This window comes from Carassius carassius, chromosome 1 (assembly GCF_963082965.1).
Source record: "Carassius carassius chromosome 1, fCarCar2.1, whole genome shotgun sequence".
NCBI lineage: Eukaryota > Metazoa > Chordata > Actinopteri > Cypriniformes > Cyprinidae > Carassius > Carassius carassius.
Window position 1 is genome coordinate 30,430,542 of NC_081755.1, and position 24,455 is coordinate 30,454,996.

The 24,455-nt window shown below is 41.3% G+C and overlaps 1 protein-coding gene across 1 annotated transcript in view; it reads left to right on the forward strand.

The window, feature by feature from the left end:
- Positions 1-24,455, forward strand: part of cacna1ia (calcium voltage-gated channel subunit alpha1 Ia) — a 163,981-nt gene that overhangs the window by 82,505 nt on the left and 57,021 nt on the right. The window contains exons 8-13 of the mRNA XM_059537517.1: positions 6,427-6,775; positions 8,017-8,420; positions 16,829-16,980; positions 17,614-17,799; positions 23,393-23,510; positions 24,298-24,453. Coding sequence (XP_059393500.1) covers positions 6,427-6,775; positions 8,017-8,420; positions 16,829-16,980; positions 17,614-17,799; positions 23,393-23,510; positions 24,298-24,453 — 1,365 coding nt within the window. The remainder of the gene's footprint in view (positions 1-6,426; positions 6,776-8,016; positions 8,421-16,828; positions 16,981-17,613; positions 17,800-23,392; positions 23,511-24,297; positions 24,454-24,455) is intronic.

The window sequence follows — 24,455 nt, forward strand, 5'->3', positions numbered from 1 at the left end:
ATTTCTCACTTCGCAAAGATCTTGACAGACAATCTGACCAATCATAATGCAGAATGGCCGTTTTGTCCGATAAACAAATTAGACAGGAAAGTAGATTAACTTTGGTGGACTTAAATTAAAGAAATTGTGTGTATTGGTGTATTTCTGTGGTTGAAACAAAATACATTCTGAAGTTTATTCATGTTTATTTTGTGCTTTAAATAAATATTAGATGGGTTCACATGCCGCTTGAACCGAGGTGCTACAGAAAACTGTCACGAGACATTAAAGAGCCACAAAAGGGTATTTATTATTTGAATTTCTGAAAAAATGACCAAAGCTGAAAGCTTGTTTCATACCAGAAGTAACCTGCTTCTGAACATGATGTGTACTGTGAGAGCACCATGGCAGTTCAGACATAGCAACAGTAACTGAGGAGGGCAGGTTTTTGCGAAGGGTCAATTCCCTTTATCTTTTGACATATAATAGGTAACTGTACTGCTAAAACATCCTAACTTTCTCGTTAGTCTAAAAACAGCTTATATTGAAGCCAATCTGCCAAAACATCTGGTTGTGGAACATACCACTTTGATGTAACAGTGTGTCTAAACACCATCAGAAGAAGATCAAGGCCTGCTCCTGCATCACTGCTTGTTTAGCCCCGCCCACTGATTTGTGCGTGTAGTGTAAATAATGAGAGGTGATCTAGGTGGTCTATATAGAAACCCAACGATAAAGATGGCTCGAAAGACAATGAAATGCTGTGCAGTGCTAAGATCTGGAAAAACAGTCTTTGCATTACCTTCCTTCTGATACCATTTTAAGAAAGAGTGAATGAGCTTTCTATGAAGATTTAGACCACGTCAGGAAGAACTTGTCTTTTGTTCAATTCATTTGTTTACCAAAAAAAAAACACAGTTCCAAGCAGGATTTTCTGAAAGAGTCAAACTACGTAAAAGACGATGTTGTGCGGACTAAATTGGATCTTGCAGTAATGCCGCAATACACAAATTTGAGTTTAAACAGAGCGTTCTGATTAGAGGGGTTAGAACAGGACAGAAAATAGCCCTATTACTTTTATGTAAAACATTTTATAACATAATAAGTAGACCTCAGAAAACAGCAAAAATGTTTAAATAAAGGAAGTTCATGACCTCCTTAGTATCCTGGCCGTTACCGATAAGACTTATACCGATAATTATTTTCATGTGACGGCTGTTAGCTGATTAATAGCTGATATTAAAATTCTGTACTATTTTGTTTAAGTAGAAATAAAAACATTTAAAAAATAAAAATAAAATCAATAATTTTAAATGTAAATTTAGAGTAAAATTAGGCATGACAACATTATAATGAACAGATTGAAAAACTGACATTCATATTGTTGTTAAAGAAATCTATAAAATCTCTATTAATATCCCCTGATAACCACTGTGGTACTGGTATATTGTGCATTGATACTTCTAATTGTTTACTTTTTCTTCTAAAACAAGACCAAACTTAATACGGTCTTTTTATTGCAAGGCCACGTAACGTCTAATAGAAGCTTGTCAGTTTGATTAGTCCCGCCATATGGTGCATTGCAAGTGAAGCTTAAAGTCTTGAAAAAAAATCACTACTGTTATTCCTTAGAGATGTGTCCAGACCCAGCTTTTATTGACAGACTGAACTGAACTGAATCTGAAGAACTCCTGTTGATGGCCTGAGGGTTTCAAAGATGCAGATATTAGCTAAACAGCACATTTAGTAGTCGACAGAGCCGCAGAGATCAATTAGTGAAGACTCTATGGCTGGGCATTTTAAAATGAATTTATCTTTGCTTCGGCTGTATGTTTAACGATGCCATGATGGAGCCAGGTCCAGCACCACGCCGGCCCTCTCTGTTGAATATTAGGAACAGCAGCGAACGAGACAGCCCCGCAGTGAGATGTGCTTCGGATAATGTCTCCTCCCAAGATTAAAGAAGAGAGAGAGCTGAAAGAAATAACCTGAGGATAAGGAGGAAAAGGATCTGAGAATGAAAGACCGCAGGAGACTAAAGGAATAAAAGAGGAAGGGAATGGATTTAGGAATGAGATCTGCTGGTCAGATAGTAGAGAGGCCTGCTGATATTTGTTGTAGCTATTTGTGCTTTTCTTTACCTTTCCCGTGTCCTTTGTTCAAACAGCTGATGGCTCTGCTGGAGATGCCGAAATCCATTTTAGTCCAACAAATGGCAAGTGTAGGGAGATGTGGGTGTGTGTCTGTAGCTAATGACAGGGCCTAATCCTGTGTAGGTCAGCGGAGTGAAAGCATTAGCAGTTAATTAGAGCCCATCAGACTAGCGGACCCCTGCCGCCATCTCTGCAGACTCACACTTCCTGACAGAGACCCTGCTACCCCGACACATGCTCCCTGTGAAGCTGTCATGTGATCCTTCCCAGCATGCACCAGCAGAACGCCGACTGGTGGAATGTGCACTGACTGAAGTATAAAGAGACTCTCAGGACTGAGACATCATTTAGATTAGTCATCATCAGTATTGTGTTGCCTAAAAAAACAGGAAGTGACAGAAATCAATAGGTGCAGCACAATTGATTCGGCTATGTACTCGCCCTCATGATTTACCACAGTTCTTGCGCGGACTTGCACAGACTTGTTTTGTTTACATAGTACTTTCACTTGCACATCCTTCTCAAACTTGTAGATTGAGAGAGCTGTCTTTAGTTATTAGATTTTTATTTTTAAACACAGTGATTTTGACTTCAACTTTGAATTTGGTCTAATGTGTTTATATCCTTCCTTTAGCTTTTTATCTCTGGTGATTGAACTTAGTCTTCAATTTAAAGTGGCTTAATTTGTGAAGATCGATGAACAAAACAAAGCTATTATCTTTTTGTCAAGGGAACCAAGGTGATGCTTACTTCTGGGCTGGCCTACAAAAAAATGTCCTCCCTGCAGCACTTTATTACAAAACTATGATTGGGTCTTTATTAATCCAAAAGATGCTGGTTTGCGTCTTTATGCAGCCCAAATTTTTGTCTGTGCTTGTCATCACCGTGTGTCCATTATATCTGTACTAACTAGTGGGTCCAATAGAAAAAAGAAGAAAGAAAAAACACAGAGAGTGTGGAAAATGTGACAGCAGGCAGAAAAAAGAAGGTGTGTCATAGGGTTGAACTTGAAATAGTTTTGTCTCAATAACTAAATAATCTAATTTTGTGCATTTTTGTCTTTATTCTGATAGGATAGTAGTAACAAGGTCAACAAGTAGAAACGAGGTCTTGAGTTCACTTTTTGCGCTTCTGTCTATCCTCTTTTAAGAATAAACAGATGTCTTCTTCCAAAGTCAGTCAAATGTGATTAAGCGTTATGAAACTGTTAGTCATCTGTGGTTTCTGATGCTTTATGCTCTCTGGTGCCCCCTTCACAGCTGGAATCAGTCAAATCCCTGCGTGTCCTGCAGTGTTTGAGTGGAGTGAGATGTGTCTTTTCACTGTATGTGTGTGCAGGTTTATGCGAGTGTGTCCCTCAGCAATTTTATTACTTCTTAGACGCCCTGCTCTGTCTGTAACCAGGCAACCACACAGCCAGCCGTCACTACCTGTAGAGGGAGGGCCATAGTGTGCCGACACAGCCCACACCCCGCCGATGCACCTCTATTCACTTCCTTTCACTTCTATTGAACATCGGAGCAATTAATTCAGGCTCGCCTTCTCTGTGCCCAGTTTTTTCTCTTCAGCCGTTCTCTGATGGATAAGTACAAATGTGCAGAGGGATCTCAAATAATTAGATTAAACACATTGTCTCTGATTACAGGCAACAAAATATTAACAAATCTTGTTATATTTTTGGCTTGCTTTTGCGATTTACTGATGGATATGAATTATGAGCTGATGGCATGGCAATAATTTATTTTTTATTTTATTTTACTGTCTATGTTAATTTGGCAAAGTTCTCCCTGCGTTTGCACAGTGATGGCACAATAATGAAATAACCAGTTCTGCTTACTGTTCTTTTTTTTGGACAGGCAGTCTTAAGGTCACCCTGCCTGCAGCCAGACCCTTTGATTGTAAGAGCAGTTTAAAATGAGAGTATAAATCATCACCTGTCATACTTCATCCAACTGTAACAGAACTGAAATATACTCACTAACCAGCACCCCTTTGACCTCTCCCTTTCTACTTCTGCCTTGTTCCATCTGTACTGTATGTCTAACCTTCTTTCTTTCTTTCTTTAATTGTTTTTCTTTAAAATAATATAGAATAATGGTGCTGACATGTTCTGACTGTAGTAGAGGCACCATTCTTTATTTCAGTTAGTCCATTAATTCAAATAAGTTCTTCATGGCTAATCTTCTAGTTTTGTGAGCTGTTAAGTATTAGTCGTGCAATGCCCACAAGGCTATCAGTGTAAAGAGTTTTAATTTTATTTTATTCAGTTTTTATTATTTTATTTTACAGGGGAACTAGAGTCAATGACTAGATTTTCAGTGAATAATGATTTAAATTATAATCTATTCTTCACATTCTTCTAAACCATTTTTATGGTGCTTATTTTGTGATTTTGAGGTCCTCTTTCATAATATTCAAGAATGCCCTGAAATTTCTTCAAAAAGTCACTTTTGCGTTCCACAGAAGAAAATCAGTCATAGTGCACAGACATGGTGAGTAATATTTTGGGTGAACTATCACTTTAAAAATCATATAAACGACACATAAAGGATTACGAGTGTGTGTGTGTGTGCGTGTGTCAATCCATGCATAGGAACTGATGAGAAGAAAGGTGACTGCAAGGAAAGAAGTTGTGTATCTGCATAAATCAGTGGTCCAACTGTTGATTAGGAGCAGTCCAGTCACACATCAGCCTCCCAGCAGATGTGGAGGCAGGACCTGCCCCCCACCCCCACACACACACACACACTTACTTCTGTGCATTTCTCCACCTCCTGTCCTCCTCACGACTCATCCGTCCTCTCTGATCCCTATACTTCACATATGCAGGAACCAGGCTGTACTTTCATTAAGACCTAAGAGCGAGCTCTGTGTGCATTTGCGTGTTGACAAATGCCAGTGATATGAATGGCTTTCTGTTCTGTTGAGTCTGGAACTGGTTCACTCTCGGTTTTTAAAATGATTGGCTCATGATTCTAATCCGTTTCACATTGGCAGAGGGATCTAGCCCTTCTCTGCGAGGACTAGGAGATATTTAGAGGTTTTGCTCCTATGAAAGAGTCTGATAATTATAACATATCAAAGCCAGAGCAATACAGGCACAAACACAACAAAACAGGATCTTGTTTGGGCGTCTGCTGACTTTTTCAAACATAGGGTCCGTTTATAGCAGCTCATCTAGACAGCTATGGTGGCTGCTTATGCCAAACACTGCAGCACAGGCTGCGTTAGAGAGCTTAAAGGGGTTTAGGTGTCATGTAGATCTGGATATTTAAAGCAGCTGAGACTTCACACGTTAGTGCAAGAGTTATGGTAACAGAATCTAATTTAAAATTTATCTTTAGTGTATAAGAAAGCAATGACAGCAAAATGCTCAAATAAATTAACTAAAATAATTTTTTTAAATGTGTAGTTCACACAAAAATGAATATTTAGTCATTATTTATGTGTTATTTCAAACCATGTCATTTTACACTGAATGCTAACTGGAGTATTAAAGGGATACTCTGCCCCAAAATAAAGTTAATATTAAAATTGTCATTAATCACTTCCCCCCATGTTGTTCCAAACCCGTAAAAGCTTTGTTCGTCTTCGGAACACAATTTAAGATATTTTGGATGAAAACCGGGAGGCTTGTGACCGTCCCATTGACTTTCCAAGTAAATTACACTGTCAAGGTCCAGAAAAGTATGAAAAGCATCGTCAGAATAGACCATCTGCCATCGGTGGTTCAACAGTAATGTTATGAAGCGTCATACTTTTTGTACATTAAGAAAACAAAAATAATGACTTTATTCAACAGTTTGTCTCCTCTGTGTCTCTACGCATCACCGTAGCGCCAGTTTGGAGAACATCCGCTGAATGCAAATGCTATATTCCCAAAATATCATACAATACTTTTGTCTGGCAAAAAGGCCAAAATGTTGCTATTCAATGAAAATATTTGCTAGCAGTCCTTAGAATATTTATAAAAGAAGCAGTAATATCTGAATTGTAAATGAATCTGGGGAATTGTTTTACTCGGTTGAACTGGTGGATCCATTTCACACAATAATTGTTCACCTTATTGACTATGCATATAACTGAGTGTGAGCCATCAGTAGATTGAACTGAATATCCAAATGCATCTGATTTAAAGAGGGTATGCTATTAAACAAAAACTAAATTTTGTGTCTGTTTCTCAGAAAATAGCTTACCAGAAAGCACTGTAAAGCACTGTAATGTTTCTGTAGCATTTTTTATCCAGGGAAGAAAGTTAGTCAACTCTCTCGCTACTTCTTCTTTTCTGTTCCAGATTGGATCTTTCTTCATGATTAATCTATGCCTGGTGGTAATTGCCACTCAGTTTTCGGAGACCAAACAGCGAGAGCACCAGCTGATGCAAGAGCAACGCGCTCGCTACCTGTCCTCCAGCACGCTGGCTTCGCTCGCTGAGCCCGGAGACTGTTATGAGGAGCTCTTCCAGCTGGTCTGCCACATCCTGCGCAAGGCACGCCGCCGCTCAGCCGCCCTTTACTACATGCTCCGTGGCAAAGCCCCTCCCCCTGGAGGAGGGAGGGGGCGTGGCAGGGGAGGCACAGGATCAACAGGGGGAGGAGCTAATGTGAATGGCAGCAAAAGACACCACTGCCATTCTACTCAGAGTGAGTAAGGAGAGAGTTAGAGACAGAGGAATGGCATTGGGTCATAGAAAAGCTTTGTCTAAACAGTGCTGAGGAGAAAATTAACCAAACAAAAGTTTATTTTAGCCTGACATTAGCTCAAAATACTAGCAAGCTGTCGTACTAAATTGCACTTTCTTGTCTTATATATAATGTTGAAAAGGTTGATTAGTACTAGAGAAATCAGCCATCCTAAACTCCCCATTTTTGCTTAAACAATGTTGAAAAGTTTGATTCAGTCTAGAAAATAAGTCGTCTTAAACTAAACTAAACTATCCTTTTCACTCATAGTATAGGAAAATAATAAATTCTGAGAAAAACTGTTCTTTTTTACTTATATGTTGTGCTAGAAAGTCTGATTTGCTGGGATCAGATCTGGTCAGACTCAGAAATGTGAGAGAATGTTTGAAAATCTGATTCATGTGTTAGTCCTAAACTATCCTCTCTTACTCAAATGTAGCATTGGAAAGTCTGATTGATTCTAGTAATTCAGTTCATCCTGAACTCTTATCTATCACTTATATTTGGCATGAACATTTTTTATTTATTCAACATTTATTGAATTGGTTCATGTTAAACTGCCCTTTCTTGCTTATACTGTATGTTGGAAAGTAAAGTTTTTTTAACAACGTGAAAGTGAAGTTTTTTTTTTAACAATGTAAATGAATAAATATATATATAAAAATAAATAAATAAAAACACTTCACAGCATTTTAAGTAGTTAAGTAAATCCTAAATTAATTGGCATTTTAAATTAATTGTTAATTAAGGTGTTTTTATTCAGTTTTCTTTTCTTTGATTTAGTATCAATTTATTTGTAAAAGTCTGATGTCATCACTGTCCATTCATTCTAACCCCAAAAGAATATGTTTCTAAAATTAGGAATTATTTAGTTATTTTTAGTATGTTATTTTATACAGTATTGCCCTTTTAAGTTGCTTTAGTGTATTTTAGCTTGCTTTGTGTCAGAAAAAAATAGCTTGTAGCCTGGCCAAGTTTCAAAGTAGCTTCCCCACGACTCTGAACCAAATAGCAAGTTACAAAAGCAAAGAGCAAGTTGCAATAAAAACAAGAACAAATCCATTCACGTGTTTGCTTTTATGGCCCAATGACATTTCAAACCCAAGCAGCAGCGTGGCAGTTGTCCAAGAAACTGACTGAATTTTATTGTATTATATGAAAATGTCAAACAGAAATGTAGAATTTTTCCAACTGTCTCGCAGCGCCTCACTGTATTCACGATACCAAGTTGGACCACAGCTCCAAACCTCTGGAGAACGCCATCTCCCTCTCTATCACCCCAAACCCAGAGGAGTGTCCACAGTGTACTGCTGCCCTGTCACTCAAGGAGGGGGCGGGATCAATGGGCCACTCCGCCAATGGGGAGGAAGAGGAGGGTGCGCTGGAGGAGACTGACAGGGATGAGAACCGCTTGGACGAGAAGGGGGACGATGAATCCGAGGACTCGCCAAAGAGGAAACGCACCTGTTTTGGGAAATGTAAAGATGTTTGGGATGAAATGCGAGTGAAGCTTTGGGGTATAGTTGAAAGCAAGTACTTCAACAGAGGGATTATGATCGCCATCCTCATCAATACAATCAGCATGGGTATCGAGCACCATAACCAGGTAATTTCACCCGCAGTGCAGTCTGTTCACATAATGAACCCACTCTGAAGAAGTGTTCAACCTCATCATGTCATATATTACTGTAGCCGGCTCTTTTTGCGGTGCTGATAGAGTCTACACAGGACCTGCCATTCAAAGTAATAAGAGCATGTGGAACGGCCTTTGGAGTCTTGTTGGATTTTTTCTTGCCGTGAAAGTGCAGTTAATTATCTTTGGAAGATGTAGAAAGCTACTACTACTCATGCACACTCTCTCTATCTTGCTCTCGCTGTATGTTTCTCCCCCTCCACCCCCTCATGTCTTCACTGCCTCGCCTGCAGTGGGGACTGTTTTCTCATCTCTCTGGGCTCTAAAAATATCAACAAGCAGAGAGAGACAGATATATATAGAGAGAGAAAGAGGCTTCTATTACGCAGCATTTTTAACATGTGAGACATCATGTAAATGCAGCCTACGCAAGCAAACAGAGGAGCCCCTGTGTACGCTCTCGGATGTAAACAGGACTTTCCTCGTGAGAGTTTGTGTTCCATCCTGTCTTATATGGTTAAACGGATCATGTGTGATGACATCATCTGCTGTGACTCAGTATGTTCTCTTACGAGAGCTCTCTCGTACTGCGTCTTAGCTAAGACGCTACGGGAAAAGTCTCTTTTCACGAAATACTGAAGCAAAAAATTATCCTTAATTTTGTATTTTTGTAAAGCGCATTTGCAGCAGTACACAGCCATAGGCGAGACGGCTCGTTTGCTCATTGGCTTGTTCTGCGGCAACTGCACAGCCTATCGAGCGCAGGCTGATGCAACATCAGACCAATAAGGGCGCTTCGCGCCCTTCTTGCCACTTCCCGCCGAAACGGGTGTGGCCCAACCTATAAAAGGAGCTCGAAAAGGCTGACTCACCTGATTTTTCATCTCTTCAGCGAAGCTCACGCATCGCTGGATCACGGAGGAAGCAAGCGCCGTCTGAGAAAGCATATCAGCAGGACGAGCCATTCTGAAGCTGCTTGCATCGCCGCCTTCCACTACCGTTCCTGCTGCGCTGTCCGGCGCCTATATCCTTTGTATCCTTATATATCCTGTGTGTGTTCGCCCTGCGATGCACACTCACAAAAGAGCTGCGTCTTTTTAAAGATGCCCTCGTGCGGCTCGTGCAGAGCCACGCTCAGCGAAGGAGATCGTCACGTCATCTGCGTCTCCTGTCTGGGCGAGGACCATGCAGCGCTCACGCTCGCTGACGGCGGCTGCCCTCATTGCGAGCTAGGTTCCCTCCGCTTCGCCGGCCTCCCCTGCATCGCTTCCCGATGTTCAGCGTCCGCTGTTTGCAGACGCGTCATCCGAGGAAGTGGATCTCAGGCCCGCGTCGGAGGAAGAGGACACGTGCTCTCTGCTTGCTTCGAGCAGTGAGGGTGGGGCGAGCTCCGTGGATCTCGCGCCCTCTGCTCAGAGGCCCAGCAGACGGGGGGATATCGATAAGGAGCTGATGCGAGTACTCGCTCTGGCCGCGGCGAGCCTCGGCCTCGAGTGGTCTGCACCAGCGCACCCTTCACGTTCCCGGCTGGATGGTAGCTATCTCCCGGATGAGCATTCTTCTTCAAGCTCAAAGCACGCCCCCTTTCTTCCTAAGCTTTACGGAGAAGTGGCGAAAGCTTGGAACACTCCATTTTTGGCGAGAATCCTTTCAACTGTTTCGCCAGCATTCTCCACACTGGACGGTGCTAAGAACAGAGGCTACCTGTCACTTCCGCCGGTGGAACAGGCTATAGCAGCGCACCTTTGCCCGCCCTCTGCTGGACGGCGGACTAAGGCGGCGTTGCCATCCAAAGCCTGCCGCATGACGTCATCGCTGCTCGCACGGATCTTCTCTGCTGCTGGGCAGGCTGCGTCTGCGCTACACACCATGGCTACGCTGCAGATTTTCCAGGGCGATCTCCTCCGCAAGCTGGATGAGATGGGACCTGAAGCGATCTGTCTCGCGGATCTGAGGAGTGCTTCGGATTTCTCCCTCCGCGCTACTGAGTCCGCTGCACAGGCCATGGGACGGGTTATGGCTTCCACTACGGTGGCTGAGAGGCATTTGTGGCTGACGCTTTCTGACATCAAGGAGTCTGAGCACGCTGCGTTCCTACGAGCTCGTGGACCACAGGGCCGTTTTAATCAATCACCTTGAGAAGCTCGGCCTCAGTGTTAATTGGGCGAAGAGTTCGATGAACCCCAGTCAGACGATTCTGTTTCTGGGTATAGTTCTGAACTCGTGTTCCATGACGGCGCAGCTGTCACCACAGTGCGTGATGGGCATTCAGCGCGCAGCGAGTTCTTTCCGCTGCGGCGCGACCGTGTCGCTCAAACACTGTCAAAAGATGCTGGGCCTCATGGCCTCAGCATCTCCGGCTCTGCAGCTGGGTCTGCTCCGCATGCGCCCCCTGCAGTTCTGGCTGAAGGCGCGGGTGCCGTGCAGAGCGTGGGCGTCTGGCCGGCTGCATTTCAAGGTCAATCAGAGCTGTGTTACAGCTCTGGCACCTTGGACAGCGAACGGCTGGTACCGATCAGGCGTAAGCCTGGGGACTTCCCCGAATGTGAAGATGGTGTCGACGGACGCCTCCACTTCGGGATGGGGAGCGCTGCTCGAGGGCAGACCGTCCTTTGGCCTATGGTCAGAACGGGAAAAGCTCCATCATATCAACTGTCTGGAAATGCTGGCAGTGGAGAACGCGCTGATGCGCTTTTGTCCCCAAATCAAGGATCACCACGTCTTAGTCCGTTCGGACAACATGTCTGTGGTGTCCTACATAAATCGCCAGGGCGGTCTCGGGTCCCGAAACCTGTGCAGGCTGGCGGAACTCCTCCTGGTTTGGGCTCAGCGCAACGTGCGTTCGCTGAGGGCAGTGCATGTGCCTGGGCTACAGAATCTGGGTCCAGACAGGCTGTCCAGAGGCAATGTTCCTACGGGCGAATGGTCTCTACACCCGCAAACAGTCCGGCTGTTGTGGGAGAGATTTGGCAGGGCGGAGGTGGACCTCTTCGCGTCCCATGAAAACGCTCACTGCCCCGCGTTCTTTTCCAAGAACGAAAGCGCGCTGTCACGGGAATGGCCGTGCTACCCGCTTTATGCTTTCCCTCCCGTCTCCCTCCTTCCGCAGGTGATAGAACGGGTGAGAGAAACGAGATGTTCATTACTGCTTGTAGCACCTCTTTGGAAGAACCAACCATGGTTCCCAGATTTGATGCAGTTAGCAGATGTCGCCCCGTGGCCAGTACCGTTGAGGAGGGACCTCCTCTCGCAGGCCAGGGGCTCGATTTGGCACCCTCAACCGGAGTTGTGGTCCCTCCATGTGTGGGCGCTCAACGGTTACCCGCTGATCTCGCAGTGGGAGTGCTAAATACCATCACTCAGGCTAGAGCTCCGTCGACACGATGTCTGTATGCCTCGAAGTGGTCGGTGTTCTCCAGCTGGTGCACAGCTCGAGGTTATTCACCCCTTAGTTGTGAAATGACGGAGGTTCTCTCCTTCCTACAGGAGCTGTTGGATAAGGGCAGAGCCCCATCCACGCTCAAAGTTCATGTGGCGGCCATCGCAGTGTTTTCTGAAACAGCGCTCGGTCAGTCAATAGGAAGGAATGATTTGGTCATCCGGTTCCTCAGAGGAGCTAGGAGGCTGAATCCTCCCAGACCTCCGTCAGTCCCTATGTGGGACCTCGCGGCGGTTTTGGAGGCCATGAAGGGTCCCTTTTGAGCCTATCCAATTGGTTAGCCTTCAGCATCTGTCGTTCAAGACAGTATTCTTGTTGGCTCTCGCTTCGGTGAAGCGTGTGGGTGATTTGCACGCACTCTCTGTGAGCCAGTCGTGCTTGGGAGTTTGGGCCTAATGACTCAAGGGTCATACTCAAACCTAGGCACGGTTATGTGCCGAAATCCCTCAACACACCGTTTCGGGCTCAGGTTATTGCCCTGTCTGCCCTGCCGGTGTCAGGAGAGGATAGAGACTCGAGTCTTCTTTGCCCTGTCAGGCTTTTAAGAGCTTATGTGTCTCGCTTTGCTGCCTTTCGGCAGACGGAGCAGCTGTTTGTCTCGTTCGGTGGACGCTCCAAGGGAATGGCTGTTTCGAGACAGACTCTATCCAGATGGATAGTTGACGCCATATCGTTAGCTTACGCTTCCAGGGGCCTTCAGTGCCCGTTGGGCGTCAGAGCACACTCTACAAGAGGCGTCGCCTCGTCGTGGGCGTGGTCTACTGGGATCTCCTTGCAGGATATATGTATGGCGGCAGGTTGGGCCTCGCCGTCTACATTTATCAGGTTCTATAACCTGGAGGTTCCCGCTTTGCAAGCAAGGCTGCTGTCGGTATAGTCGAATCAGGGCCCTGAGGGGAATTCTGAGTTCACGAGCGATATGCGCTGCCGACTGTTATATGGGCAGTATTGCGTAAGACCCGCATTGCCACATTGGTCAGGCCTTGCCTCGGCTGTGTGATGTCATATTGCCGCATCTACGAATGCTGCTAGATATGGGACGGAGGGCTTTCCCCCCTTTCTGTCCTGGACTCTCTGTGAGTCCCTCAGGGGACTGTGCACTGTAAATCCTGGGCCTTGCTTCAGGTTTATTGGTGTGATCCCTGCGCGCACGGCGTTTTACATTGGGTTCCCGTAGCGTCTTAGCTAAGACGCAGTACGAGAGAGCTCTCGTAAGAGAACGTACTCGGTTACTAAACGTAACCTCGGTTCTCTCTAGAAGAGCGAACGAGTACTGCGTTCTCTGCCGTGCGTACGATTCACTCTGGTTCGCTTCGGCGATGAAATAAATCAGGTGAGTCAGCCTTTTCGAGCTCCTTTTATAGGTTGGGCCACACCCGTTTCGGCGGGAAGTGGCAAGAAGGTCTGATGTTGCATCAGCCTGCGCTCGATAGGCTGTGCAGTTGCCGCAGAACAAGCCAATGATCGAACGAGCCGTCTCGCCTATGGCTGTGTACTGCTGCAAATGCGCTTTACAAAAATACAAAATTAAGGATAATTTTTTGCTTCAGTATTTCGTGAAAAGAGACTTTTCCCGTAGCGTCTTAGCTAAGACGCAGTACTCGTTCGCTCTTCTAGAGAGAACCGAGGTTACGTTTAGTAACCGAGTACGTTTTAACCTGACTCTTAACCAGCCTAGTAAAGATCACGGTATTTACATATGTGTGTGTGTGTGTGTGTGTGCTCAAACACAATAGTTGATCGAACAAGTGTCAATACGTTCGGTCTCCACACACAAATGCATTTAAAGGTTCCTGTTGCTCTAGGAGAGGAGCGTGTTGCTAGCAATGACAGGGTCATGGGTTTGATTCCCAGGAAGTGTATCAACTGAAATTCTTTCGATATGGGAGGTGAGTGCCAAGATCATGCAGGGATTGTCTGAGGAAGCAGCAAGAGAATGTTTCAAAATACTTAAACGCATGCAACTGAACTGCAGATGTAGGATCAAGATTTTCTAACAGCTTGTGCCAGTGCAAACCGTCTTTTGCCATTAAAATAGTACTGTCAGGATTAACGAAAGACGTGCAGTGAAGAATTGCGCAAAATTTACGGGAGGAAGGTATTAAAATGCATCACGCAATGTACGTGATTTAGTAAGATTTGCGCTTGTCAAATTACTAGTATTTGTGCCCCCCAAAAACATGTCTTAAAGCAGTTAATCTGAATAAATGGGAATTCATTGGTAAAGTATTCCACTGAAAGTGGAAATAAAGGAGTGCCTTTATGTGCATAAGCAGTTCAAGAGGGAGATGGCCTGTGTTCCAGTCATTTGTGTACAGGAAAAGGCCTCCTTACTGTGCCATGCATCACATTCTTTCTTCTGTGGAACACAAAAGAAGATATTTTGAAGAAGTTTTGGTAACTTTTGACCTTCATTGTATGGACAAAAAAAAAAACAATGGAACATTTCTTAAAATATCTGCTTTTATTTTCTGCAGAAGTAAGTTGGAACACGAGGGTGAGTAAAGTGGATGAAGTGTCATTTTAAAACATGCTTGATTTTTAACTCAATTACATGGACTGGTATTTTGGACCAAACCAATTAAGTTTTTTGAAGAAGGGTTGACTCTTCCTAAAATCTGTCAGAATTTGTACTGCATTTAACATCTTGAACATCTTAGCTGTTAAAAAAGCTGATAAAGTGTGTTCTATAAATATGCATAGGAGTAATATCCTGGTGGAAGAAGCAGGTCATCCAGGTATTTGTCATCTACTTTGTCATGAGTATTATGTTTTTGGATGCTCAACACTTAGTTGGTGTACTTTCGCACACTATGTAGTAGGTAAGTTGCCAAATTTTTAATGCAGAGATAGTGTTAAACATTTGACTGTCCCCTGTCTCCAAAATCCTGCTCGATGAACACTGAAAATGACTGACAGGCAGCAAATGCCTAAAAGTCTTCAGATTGGCTGAAAAAGAGAGTCTAGGTGAGTCATATTTCAGTGATCTGTCGGGTTGTAGTGACAATTTATTCATGGTTTACCAAAAATCACTTACAGCATTGTTGAAGTATTGTACAAATAGGTTTGATAATGAGATGATCTGCTGATGGATTGATTTAGGAGCGGTGTACTGTACAGCCTGTGGGAGGACAAAGAAAAAAGGAGTGATAAAAATGGAAAGAGGGAGGAGAAAGTATTGGTGTTTCCTTAACGTATTGTTTTGCCATTATTACTCCTGATTGCTGTGTCAATATTCAATTTCTCTAAATGGCATCTCCCAGGAGCTGCTTGTGGTTTGGTTTTCATTCGTCCTTCATTTGTGCTTTCTTGGCTTTAACTCGTCAATGGAGAGATATCGATCAATAAAGGGATAGAGAGAGAAGGAACAAAAGGGACAACGAAGGAAGTGTTCTTACATCAGAGTTAGCTTTTGCTCCCCTGGAATTCGCGCATGAACATACATAGTGCTATCGGTTGAGATAAGGTGTAATGGATTTATGTGATGTCAGATTACACAGCGTGGACTGCAGCAGATCAGGGTGGCCTGTTGATCCTTTTCTAAGCGCAGTAGATCTTACACTTCGATGGACCCCCCACAGTCTGTTCACCGACTGTCTTATGCTTAGTGCACAAAAAAATGGCTTAAATCACCAGCTACAATCGGAAAAGCTGGATTTCTACAATGTAAATGACCACATAAGTTGTTATTATTCTGCCTGGAAACAAAGCTGTGGTACCAGGTTGGGTTAACAGAACCTACAGTATTTTTACTGTAGTAGCAATATAACACTACCATTCAAAATTTTGGGATCAGTTAGAAATGTATCTTTAATAATGTTGCAAAATATTTCAAATAAATGCTATTTTGATCTTTATATTAAGATTCCAGAAAAGAAAAGAAAAGAGTCTCACGGTTTACAAAAAAAATTGTTAAGCAGCACAGCTGTTTTCAACATAGATAATAGTAAGAAATGTTTCTTGAGCACAAAATCAGCATACTGTATTAGAATGATTGGATCTTGGACAAAAGCTGCAGATATGTAAGCCTTTCCATAACATAATTATATTTTAATAAACACCATATTAAAATAGAAAACAGTTTTCTTGAATAGTTATAATAGTTCACAATATTACTGTTTATTACTGTATTTTTGATCTAATAAACGACCTTGGTGAGCAAAAGAGACTTAATTCAAAAACATTATAAAATCAAACCGACCCCATTAAATATTACTGTGTGTATATATAGTTATTTTATATATCATATTTGCATGTTATGTAAACGTGCAGTGAGCATCAGCATTTTGATTATGGTAAAATAACTACATTTACAGTGAACTATTGTAGAGAACGACAGATATTCTCAAGCAGAATCAACTTTATTTTTTGCATTTGTTTGTTTTTATATTTTCAGTGATTATTTTTGGACTGACAGCAGTTTTTACTGTTTTCGGTACAAACGTTCACAGAGACTTAATGTTTTTCTGCACTTTTCTGTTTTGTGTAATCCATTTAGAATAATCTTCCTCTAAACAATGCTTAAAAAAAACATCTGTGATTGGTCACATGTCAATTAGACAGATTCTTCCTGTCAGAGTGAGCAGTTCTTGGCCAGAATAAGCTGCAGACATGCAGCACTTACAATTCACATATATTATCAGTGTACTCCCATCACCTCTGATCTTTTTCTAACTGATACTCCACAAGGAATTGTTCAGGTTTAAACTCAGTTTTCTCTGACCTTTATATCATATGAGGAGGTCACAGCCTCACTGAGGAACTCATGCTTGCTGTCAAAAGCTGATCTTGTCCATGCAACAATGCACACACTCTGTTGAACAGCAATGTAGTGATCTGAAATGACCTCTCCACATTTACCTCTTCTTTTATTCTTCTCAACCTCTCACTTGTCCTCAATGTCTCTCTCTCTCTCTCTCTCTCTCTCTCTCTCTGTCTACAGCCTGATGAACTGACTAATGTCCTGGAGATTTGTAACATAGTGTTCACCAGTATGTTCACCCTGGAGATGATCCTCAAGCTGACTGCCTTTGGCTTCTTTAAATATCTGAGAAACCCCTACAACATCTTTGATGGCATTATTGTGATCATCAGGCAAGTGCATTCATGTTTGTAGAATGTCTGAAAAAAATAAAATAATCATATTCATAATGCATAATATTTTCACAAAATAACAGCTTGACTGGAAATAACTCAACTCAACTCAAACTCAAAAAATGCATTTTACTTATTGTCTAATTGGAAACCAAGTACACTTTAGCAAAAAGTGTTAGGTACAAAATTTTTGGTATAGAGAAACTACAAAAAGTGACACCACAACAGAGTACATTTTTATTGGGGAAAAACATGTTTTGTAGCATAATAATTGTAATAAACAGCTTATGTTTTAAGATTTAAGACAAGTCAAGAGTGCATAAACTGTATGGTTTTTGCCTGTGAAAATTTGCTGAAATGTCACTAATGTGACAACACCTTAAAGCTATTAAAAATATATGTAAAGGGCATTTGCGTAGCAAAAATTTATGATGAAGGCAAGATAAAATGTCAGTTTTAATGTCGTGTTCAAGTAAGTGTTATAGGCTATTTTTGTACCCTTGCAACACAAGCTGCATACATTTATACATATATAGTATACATGTGTGTGTGTGTGTGTGTGTGTGTATATATATATATATACATAAAAAAATCTACATTATAATCAACACTTTTGTGTGTGTTTGTGTATAGTGTATGTGAGATCATTGGGCAGTCTGATGGGGGTCTGTCCGTCCTGAGGACGTTCAGACTGTTAAGGGTCATAAAGCTGGTACGGTTCATGCCAGCTCTGCGGAGACAGCTGGTGGTCCTTATGAAGACCATGGACAACGTGGCAACTTTCTGCATGTTACTAATGCTCTTCATCTTCATATTCAGGTAGGTTGAGCTTCATTATTGAATTCTTGTGGGTCTCTTGTGCAATTAATGCACTTGTCCCGCCCCAGACCTATGTGGATCATCTGCCATTTCATAGTCGATTGATGACTAATATGAGGCAGGGCAACAACTTAGTGCGTGTTGGAACCTAAAAATGTCCCCAAATTTAAAGATATGGGGCAAAACGCCCATTTGAGATTGTTTCTCATATTTACATCACATAGTTAAGAAATATCACACGAGCAGTAGGCTAAGTGCAATATCACATGAGTGCAAATGTGATACTCATCTTATACAACTGTTCATTAAGAAGTTAATATTGTGTTATTTTAGACACAATGTTGTCTGTTTTGCAAGATTTTGCCAACCAAAATATAAAGACAAATCAGAACTGTTCATCCCCGAGCAACCCACGTTTGCATTTCATTTCTTAAAGGGTTGGTTCACCCAGATAGCAAAATTATGTCATTAATAACTTACCCTCATGTCGTTCCAAACCAGTAAGACCTCCTTTTATCTTCGGAACACAGTTTAAGATATTTTAGATTTAACCCGAGAGCTCTCAGTCCCTCCATTGAAGCTGTGTGTACGGTATACTGTTCATGTCCAGAAAGGTAAGAAAAACATCATCAAAGTAGTCCATGTGACATCAGAGGGTCGGTTAGAATATTTTGAAGCATTGAAAATACATTTTGGTCCAAAAATAGCAAAAACTATGACTTTATTCAGCATTGTCTTCTCTTCCGTGTCCGTGTCTGTATCCGGTTCGCGAACTAATCATTCGATGTAACCGGATCTTTTTGAACCAGTTTACCAAATCGTACTGAATCGTTTGAAACGGTTCACGTCTCCAATACACATTAATGCGCAATGACTTAAGCTGTTAACTTTTTTAATGTGGCTGACACTCCCTCTGAGTTCAAACAAACCAATATCCCGGAGTAATTCATTTACTCAAACAGTAAACTGACTGAACTGCTGTGAAGAGAGAACTGAAGATGAACACCGAGCCGAGTCAGATAATGACTCGTTCACGAGTCAAGAACCGTTTCTGTCAGACGCATCCGATTCGAGAACCGAGGAGCTGATGATACTGCGCATGTATTCAGCGTGAAACAGACTTACACACAGAGCGTCTGAACCGAACTGATTCTTTTGGTGATTGATTCTGAACTGATTCTGTGCTAATGTTATGAGCGTGGGTAAACCCGAAGGCTTGAATCAAGGGCAATCATCGCAAAAGATGCCATTACATTGAGCGCAAAAGAACCGGTGAACTGTTTTCTTCAACCAGTTTATTGAATCAAACTGTCCGAAAGAACTACTGGTGATCCGAAAACCGATGCAACCGGTTCTTGACTCGTGAACGAGTCAGTCTATTGTTCGTTATCTGGCTCGGCTCGGGGTTCATCTTCAGTTCTCTCTTCACAGCAGTTCAGTCAGTGTACTGTTTGAGTACATGAATTACTCCGGGATATTGGTTTGTTTGAACTCAGAGGGAGTGTCAGCCACATTAAACAAGTTAACAGCTTAAGTCATTTGCGCATTAATGCATATTGGAGACGCGAACCGTTTAAAACGATTCAGTTCGATTTGGTGAACTGGTTCAAAAAGATCCGGTTACATCGAATGATTAGTTCGCGAACCAGATATGACAAACTGCTTTGTTTTGAACTCTCTCTCACAACAGACACAGAAGAGAAGACAATGCTGAATAAAGTCATAGTTTTTGCTATTTTTGGACCAAAATGTATTTTGATGCTTCAAAAAATTCTAACCGACCCTCTGATGTCACATGGACTACTTTGATGATGTTTTTCTTACCTTTCTGGACATGGACAGTATACCGTACACACAGATTCAATGGAGGGACTGAGAGCTCTCGGACTAAATCTAAAATATCTTAAACTGTGTTCCAAAGATAAAGGAGGTCTTACGGGTTTGGAACGACATGAGAGTTATTAATGACATAATTTTGCTATCTGGGTGAACTAACCCTTTAATCCACGTTTTGAACGAATTTGGTGAAACATTTGGCGCACTGAACCATTAGCCATAGTCTCGTTGGCTTTGAAGTGGCACTGCACAGACCGATCGGTGTATGACATCAAAGTACCAGAGAGCGATTCAAAAGTAATAGGAATCGTCTCCTCTCTAAAGCTTTTGCGGTTCTTCAATGTCACACACCGGTCGGTCCGATGGTGACGATCCGCTTCAAGTCGAACAAGCCTAATGATTCAATGAACCATTCATTAAGAACCATTTACTTCACTCCTGAATGAATCAGCCATTTGAACGAATCAAACGAATGAATAAATGACTCGATGACTTAATCGTTAAGACATTTACCACCACCTACTGGACGTTTTAATTTATTATTTATAATTAAAGAAATAATTTAATATTTTCATAGTAATAATAATACAATTAAGAAAATAAATGATTAAAGTTATAGTTCACCCAACCAAAAATGACATTTCTGTCATCATTTACTCACATGGTCCAAAAGAGTATATGTGATAAATTTTAGCAAACAAAATATTTCTTGCTGAACCTACTTTTTGTAAACTCTGTTTGATGCTTTGCACAACAATGACTTTAAATTATCTTTTCAGAGTAATTTCTCCAAATTTGATTAGATTAGATTAATTAATCACCACATCATAAATAATGTTAATCACTTACCAGTCCTAATATGTGTATATATATATATATATATATATATATATATATATATATATATATATATATATATATATATATATATATATATATATATATATATATATATTTATTTATTTATTTTTTTATTCTAAATTATTGCATTCAAATGGTTCTTTTATGCAATTAAAACTCACATCTGTGTGCTTACTCATAGTCTCTGTCCGCACCCATATGCACACTTGTTTGTAATAAATGCCAAACGCTTTATCACACAAAGCAAGCGAGGGTTTATGTAATCTCACACCTGACAGCAGCTGGATCACGCCGGGCTCGGTATGGCTGAGCGTCTCAGCTGCACAGTGTACACCTCAGCTTCAGCTGCGAGTGACAGGCCCATAAGGATCAGAGTGAGACTGATGGAGGGCAGAACAATAACACTCAGGCCCCTGGTGCCCACTGACTCTCCCGCCTTCCCCCTGCAGTGCTGCAATTCCAGCAGAGTGCACAGAGACAGATGAAGGCTGCTGCAGAATTGAGTGCATAAACCAATCCCGCCGATCTGTCTTTTCCACTCACGTTTAGCTTTCAGCATATCCCCTTCCCCCCTCACCAACCTTCTCGATTTATAACCCCTCATCTGAAAACAATGCCCTGATTTATGTCTCTTAAATGGATAGAGTCGTCCCCAGTCTGCAGGTAAAGTCAACAGGCTTTCGTAAATGTTAGCAGATGCCTGGGATAACGTATGGACGGAGCGAATGGAGAGAATGAATCAGCATTACAGACTGGAAGCTATATTTTTGCCATTTATTAATTGGCTTCATCATTGTTCTGCTGCATAGAGAACTGCTGAACACAAATAAGGAAAGAAACATGTTTGTCTCTGGGTGGTTTGTATGGAGTTGTGTGTTATGTTACTTTTAAAAGTAATGTGGCACAACATTGTTATTATTTTCATTATCCCTGGGTGGAGTTCACTGTTCTTTCCAGTGATTAGTTTTTCTTCAGAAAAGTATAAACATGTCACAGGACTATCAGCATTCTGATTTAAACATTTCTATGGTTTTTATGTAGGCATATTTTTTACAAGCATATATTTCATTTTCTTGAAATATAGACTTTCTTAGGGCCCTATTTTAACGATCTAAGTGCATGGTCTAAAGCGCATTGTGCCGGGAGAATGAAAGGAGCCTTAATGTCTTAAACTTTGCACAACCATTGTCAAAACAACAGCAAAGTTTATTTTAACCATATCTGCGAGTTTCAGGACAGAACAAAACTACCACAGCTCTGATGCAGTCCCCAGATTCTGATATTTTGTCCACTATTTATATTTATCAGCCTTGTTTTGGGGTCATATGATGCAATTTCAATTTCTCCTTTCTCTTTGGAGTGTTACAAGCTCTTGGTGCATAAAGAAGATCTGTAAAGCTGCTAAGCCTACAGTCTCAAATCCAAGAACAAAGTTAAGAAAACCCACCCCCACGTCTACGTCACTATGTGGAAATATCTGCGTAATGCCACCCAAATGTTCACGCAAAGAAAGAAAGCGTGGTTTCAGTAACCACAGTTAGTGTTGAAGCAGCCATGTCAGGGCGATGCTGTGTGTATCTAGACGAAAGCAAAACCACTTTATTTGACCTTCTGAAAGTAGATGCATTTAGCAATCTTTAAGATTACTTACAACAGAACAGCAACACATTTAATCGATGACCGTTTTGTGAACCTAGGAGAGGAGGTAATTCTGACTTTGCTACGACAATCTGCCACTTCTGAATCAGCTACTGGAAGTATGTTTTGTTATTAATTGTTATTAGTATTTGCTATTGAAAGTTTAAAAGTTTAAGTGTGTGTGTGTGTGTGTGTGTGTGTGTGTGTGTGTGTGAGAGAGAGAGAGAGAGAGAGAGAGAGAGAGAGAGAGAGAGAGAGAGAGAGAGAGAGAGAGAGAGAGAGAGAGACGAGGTCACACAGTGGAGTCAGCTGTCTTAACCGTCCATGGTTTGTGTACTGAAAACACATACGAGCTTCATCACTCTGTCTGTTACGCGACTCTGTTCCTCTTTCAGGCTTGAACTGACGGTAAAACTGAGGACATTATTAACTGGCTTTACATTTATTTTGAAAGATGAAGCTCACGATTATGGAAAGGGGCATTACATTTCAGATGAGTGCTTGCGGTGTTCAGCCAATCACAATGCACTGGGTCAGTTGGCCAATCAGAGCAGGATGCTTTTGTCAGACGGAGGGACTTTGTAGAAAACAATGCGTTTGAGAGAAGAGGGGCATAGAGCACCTACAATAATGTAAATTTTTTTATAAATAATGTGTTTTTTTAACATTAAAGCATGTCAACATATTCTGTTACACTAAATACACAAAATAATGATCTTTAAAAAAAAGCACCATATGACCCATTCAAGTAATAAATCTGGCAGAGGCTGCAAGAAAACATTGTAATGTTCTGTTTGTCACTGCTAAGCATGATACACACTGTCTAGAACTAATACCCATTACACTCGCACCCACAGTACAACAAAGCTTTTGCACCAAAAGTAAGCACTGTTCAGTTATACTTACATATTTTCATTTAAATGTAATGTTTATAATCTGATTATGTAAAATCTGTCATTAGTAACATGTACTGTTTGTATGTTTGCAGCATCATACATTTATCTCATTGATCTGTTGGTGTGTGTTTCATTCTGTATTCTGTGATCCGTCTCTCCAGCGTGACTGGTCTCATCTCTGGCTGCTGTCCAACCAGGACATATGTCTCCTCAAACAGCACTGATACCATTTTTATAGGCTCCTCATCTCTGACAGACTCATTCATCTCACATCCTCTTGGGGTCGATCGGAAGCATACGGTATCAGAATATCTAAATGTGAGAGTAACATTCAGAGCTTGTTTGTCTGTTTGTTTTTGCAGTATTCTGGGAATGCACATATTTGGCTGCAAGTTCAGCCTGAAGACAGAAGCTGGGGACACAGTACCTGACAGGAAAAACTTTGACTCCCTGCTTTGGGCCATTGTCACAGTGTTTCAGGTGTGTAGCGCTCTCAAAACTCATCTCACTTATGAAAGCACTTTTGCAGGTGACTGGAAATACAGGGCAACTGGGATCTGGGTGACAACACATTTTAATCACACACACATACACACACCTGGGTAGTCTCTGTGGAGATACGAAAGGTTTAGTTTACTACTGTACATGGTATTTTTATATGAAATAGGCCAAAAGTGTATTTGTATATTTTATTGTATTTTGTATACATTGAATATTTTTAATATGGTAATATTTATATTTATTGGCATGTCTATTATATACAATAAACAGAGAAACAAAGCAAAATGATGATGATGATATCTTTATTTGTGTATGCATGCATGTGTGTAGGTATTTCATTTTATTGGCCTTTTTATTACATTAAATTAAAAACAGGGAACACATTAGATATAAATGCTTATTTATGTTTTCCTTATATTAAACAAAATATTAATTGAAAATTATTTAATGTAATAATATATAAAGTTTAAATATATATAATGTTATGTGAATAATATATACAGTTTATCATCAAACACACACGGATAATTTCTTTTTTCCCTTGGATTTTGTTATATACAATAAAAAGAGGAAATAAAATATGTATGTACTGTATGGATTCGGACTGTTTTGTTAAATTTAAAAAGATAGAAAAATATTTAATATGAGATTCTATATTTGTGGCCTTTTTAGATATTTTAAAATAAAAAGATAAAAATAACAAAATATAGAATTTGTTTGTTTTTTTATCAAACTTTTTTTTTTGTCTGTGTGTGCTTGTGTGCAGATCCTAACTCAAGAGGACTGGAACATGGTTTTGTATAACGGCATGGCCTCTACCTCCCCCCTGGCTGCCCTGTATTTCGTCGCTCTCATGACTTTTGGGAACTATGTTCTGTTCAATCTGCTTGTGGCTATCTTAGTGGAAGGATTTCAGGCTGAGGT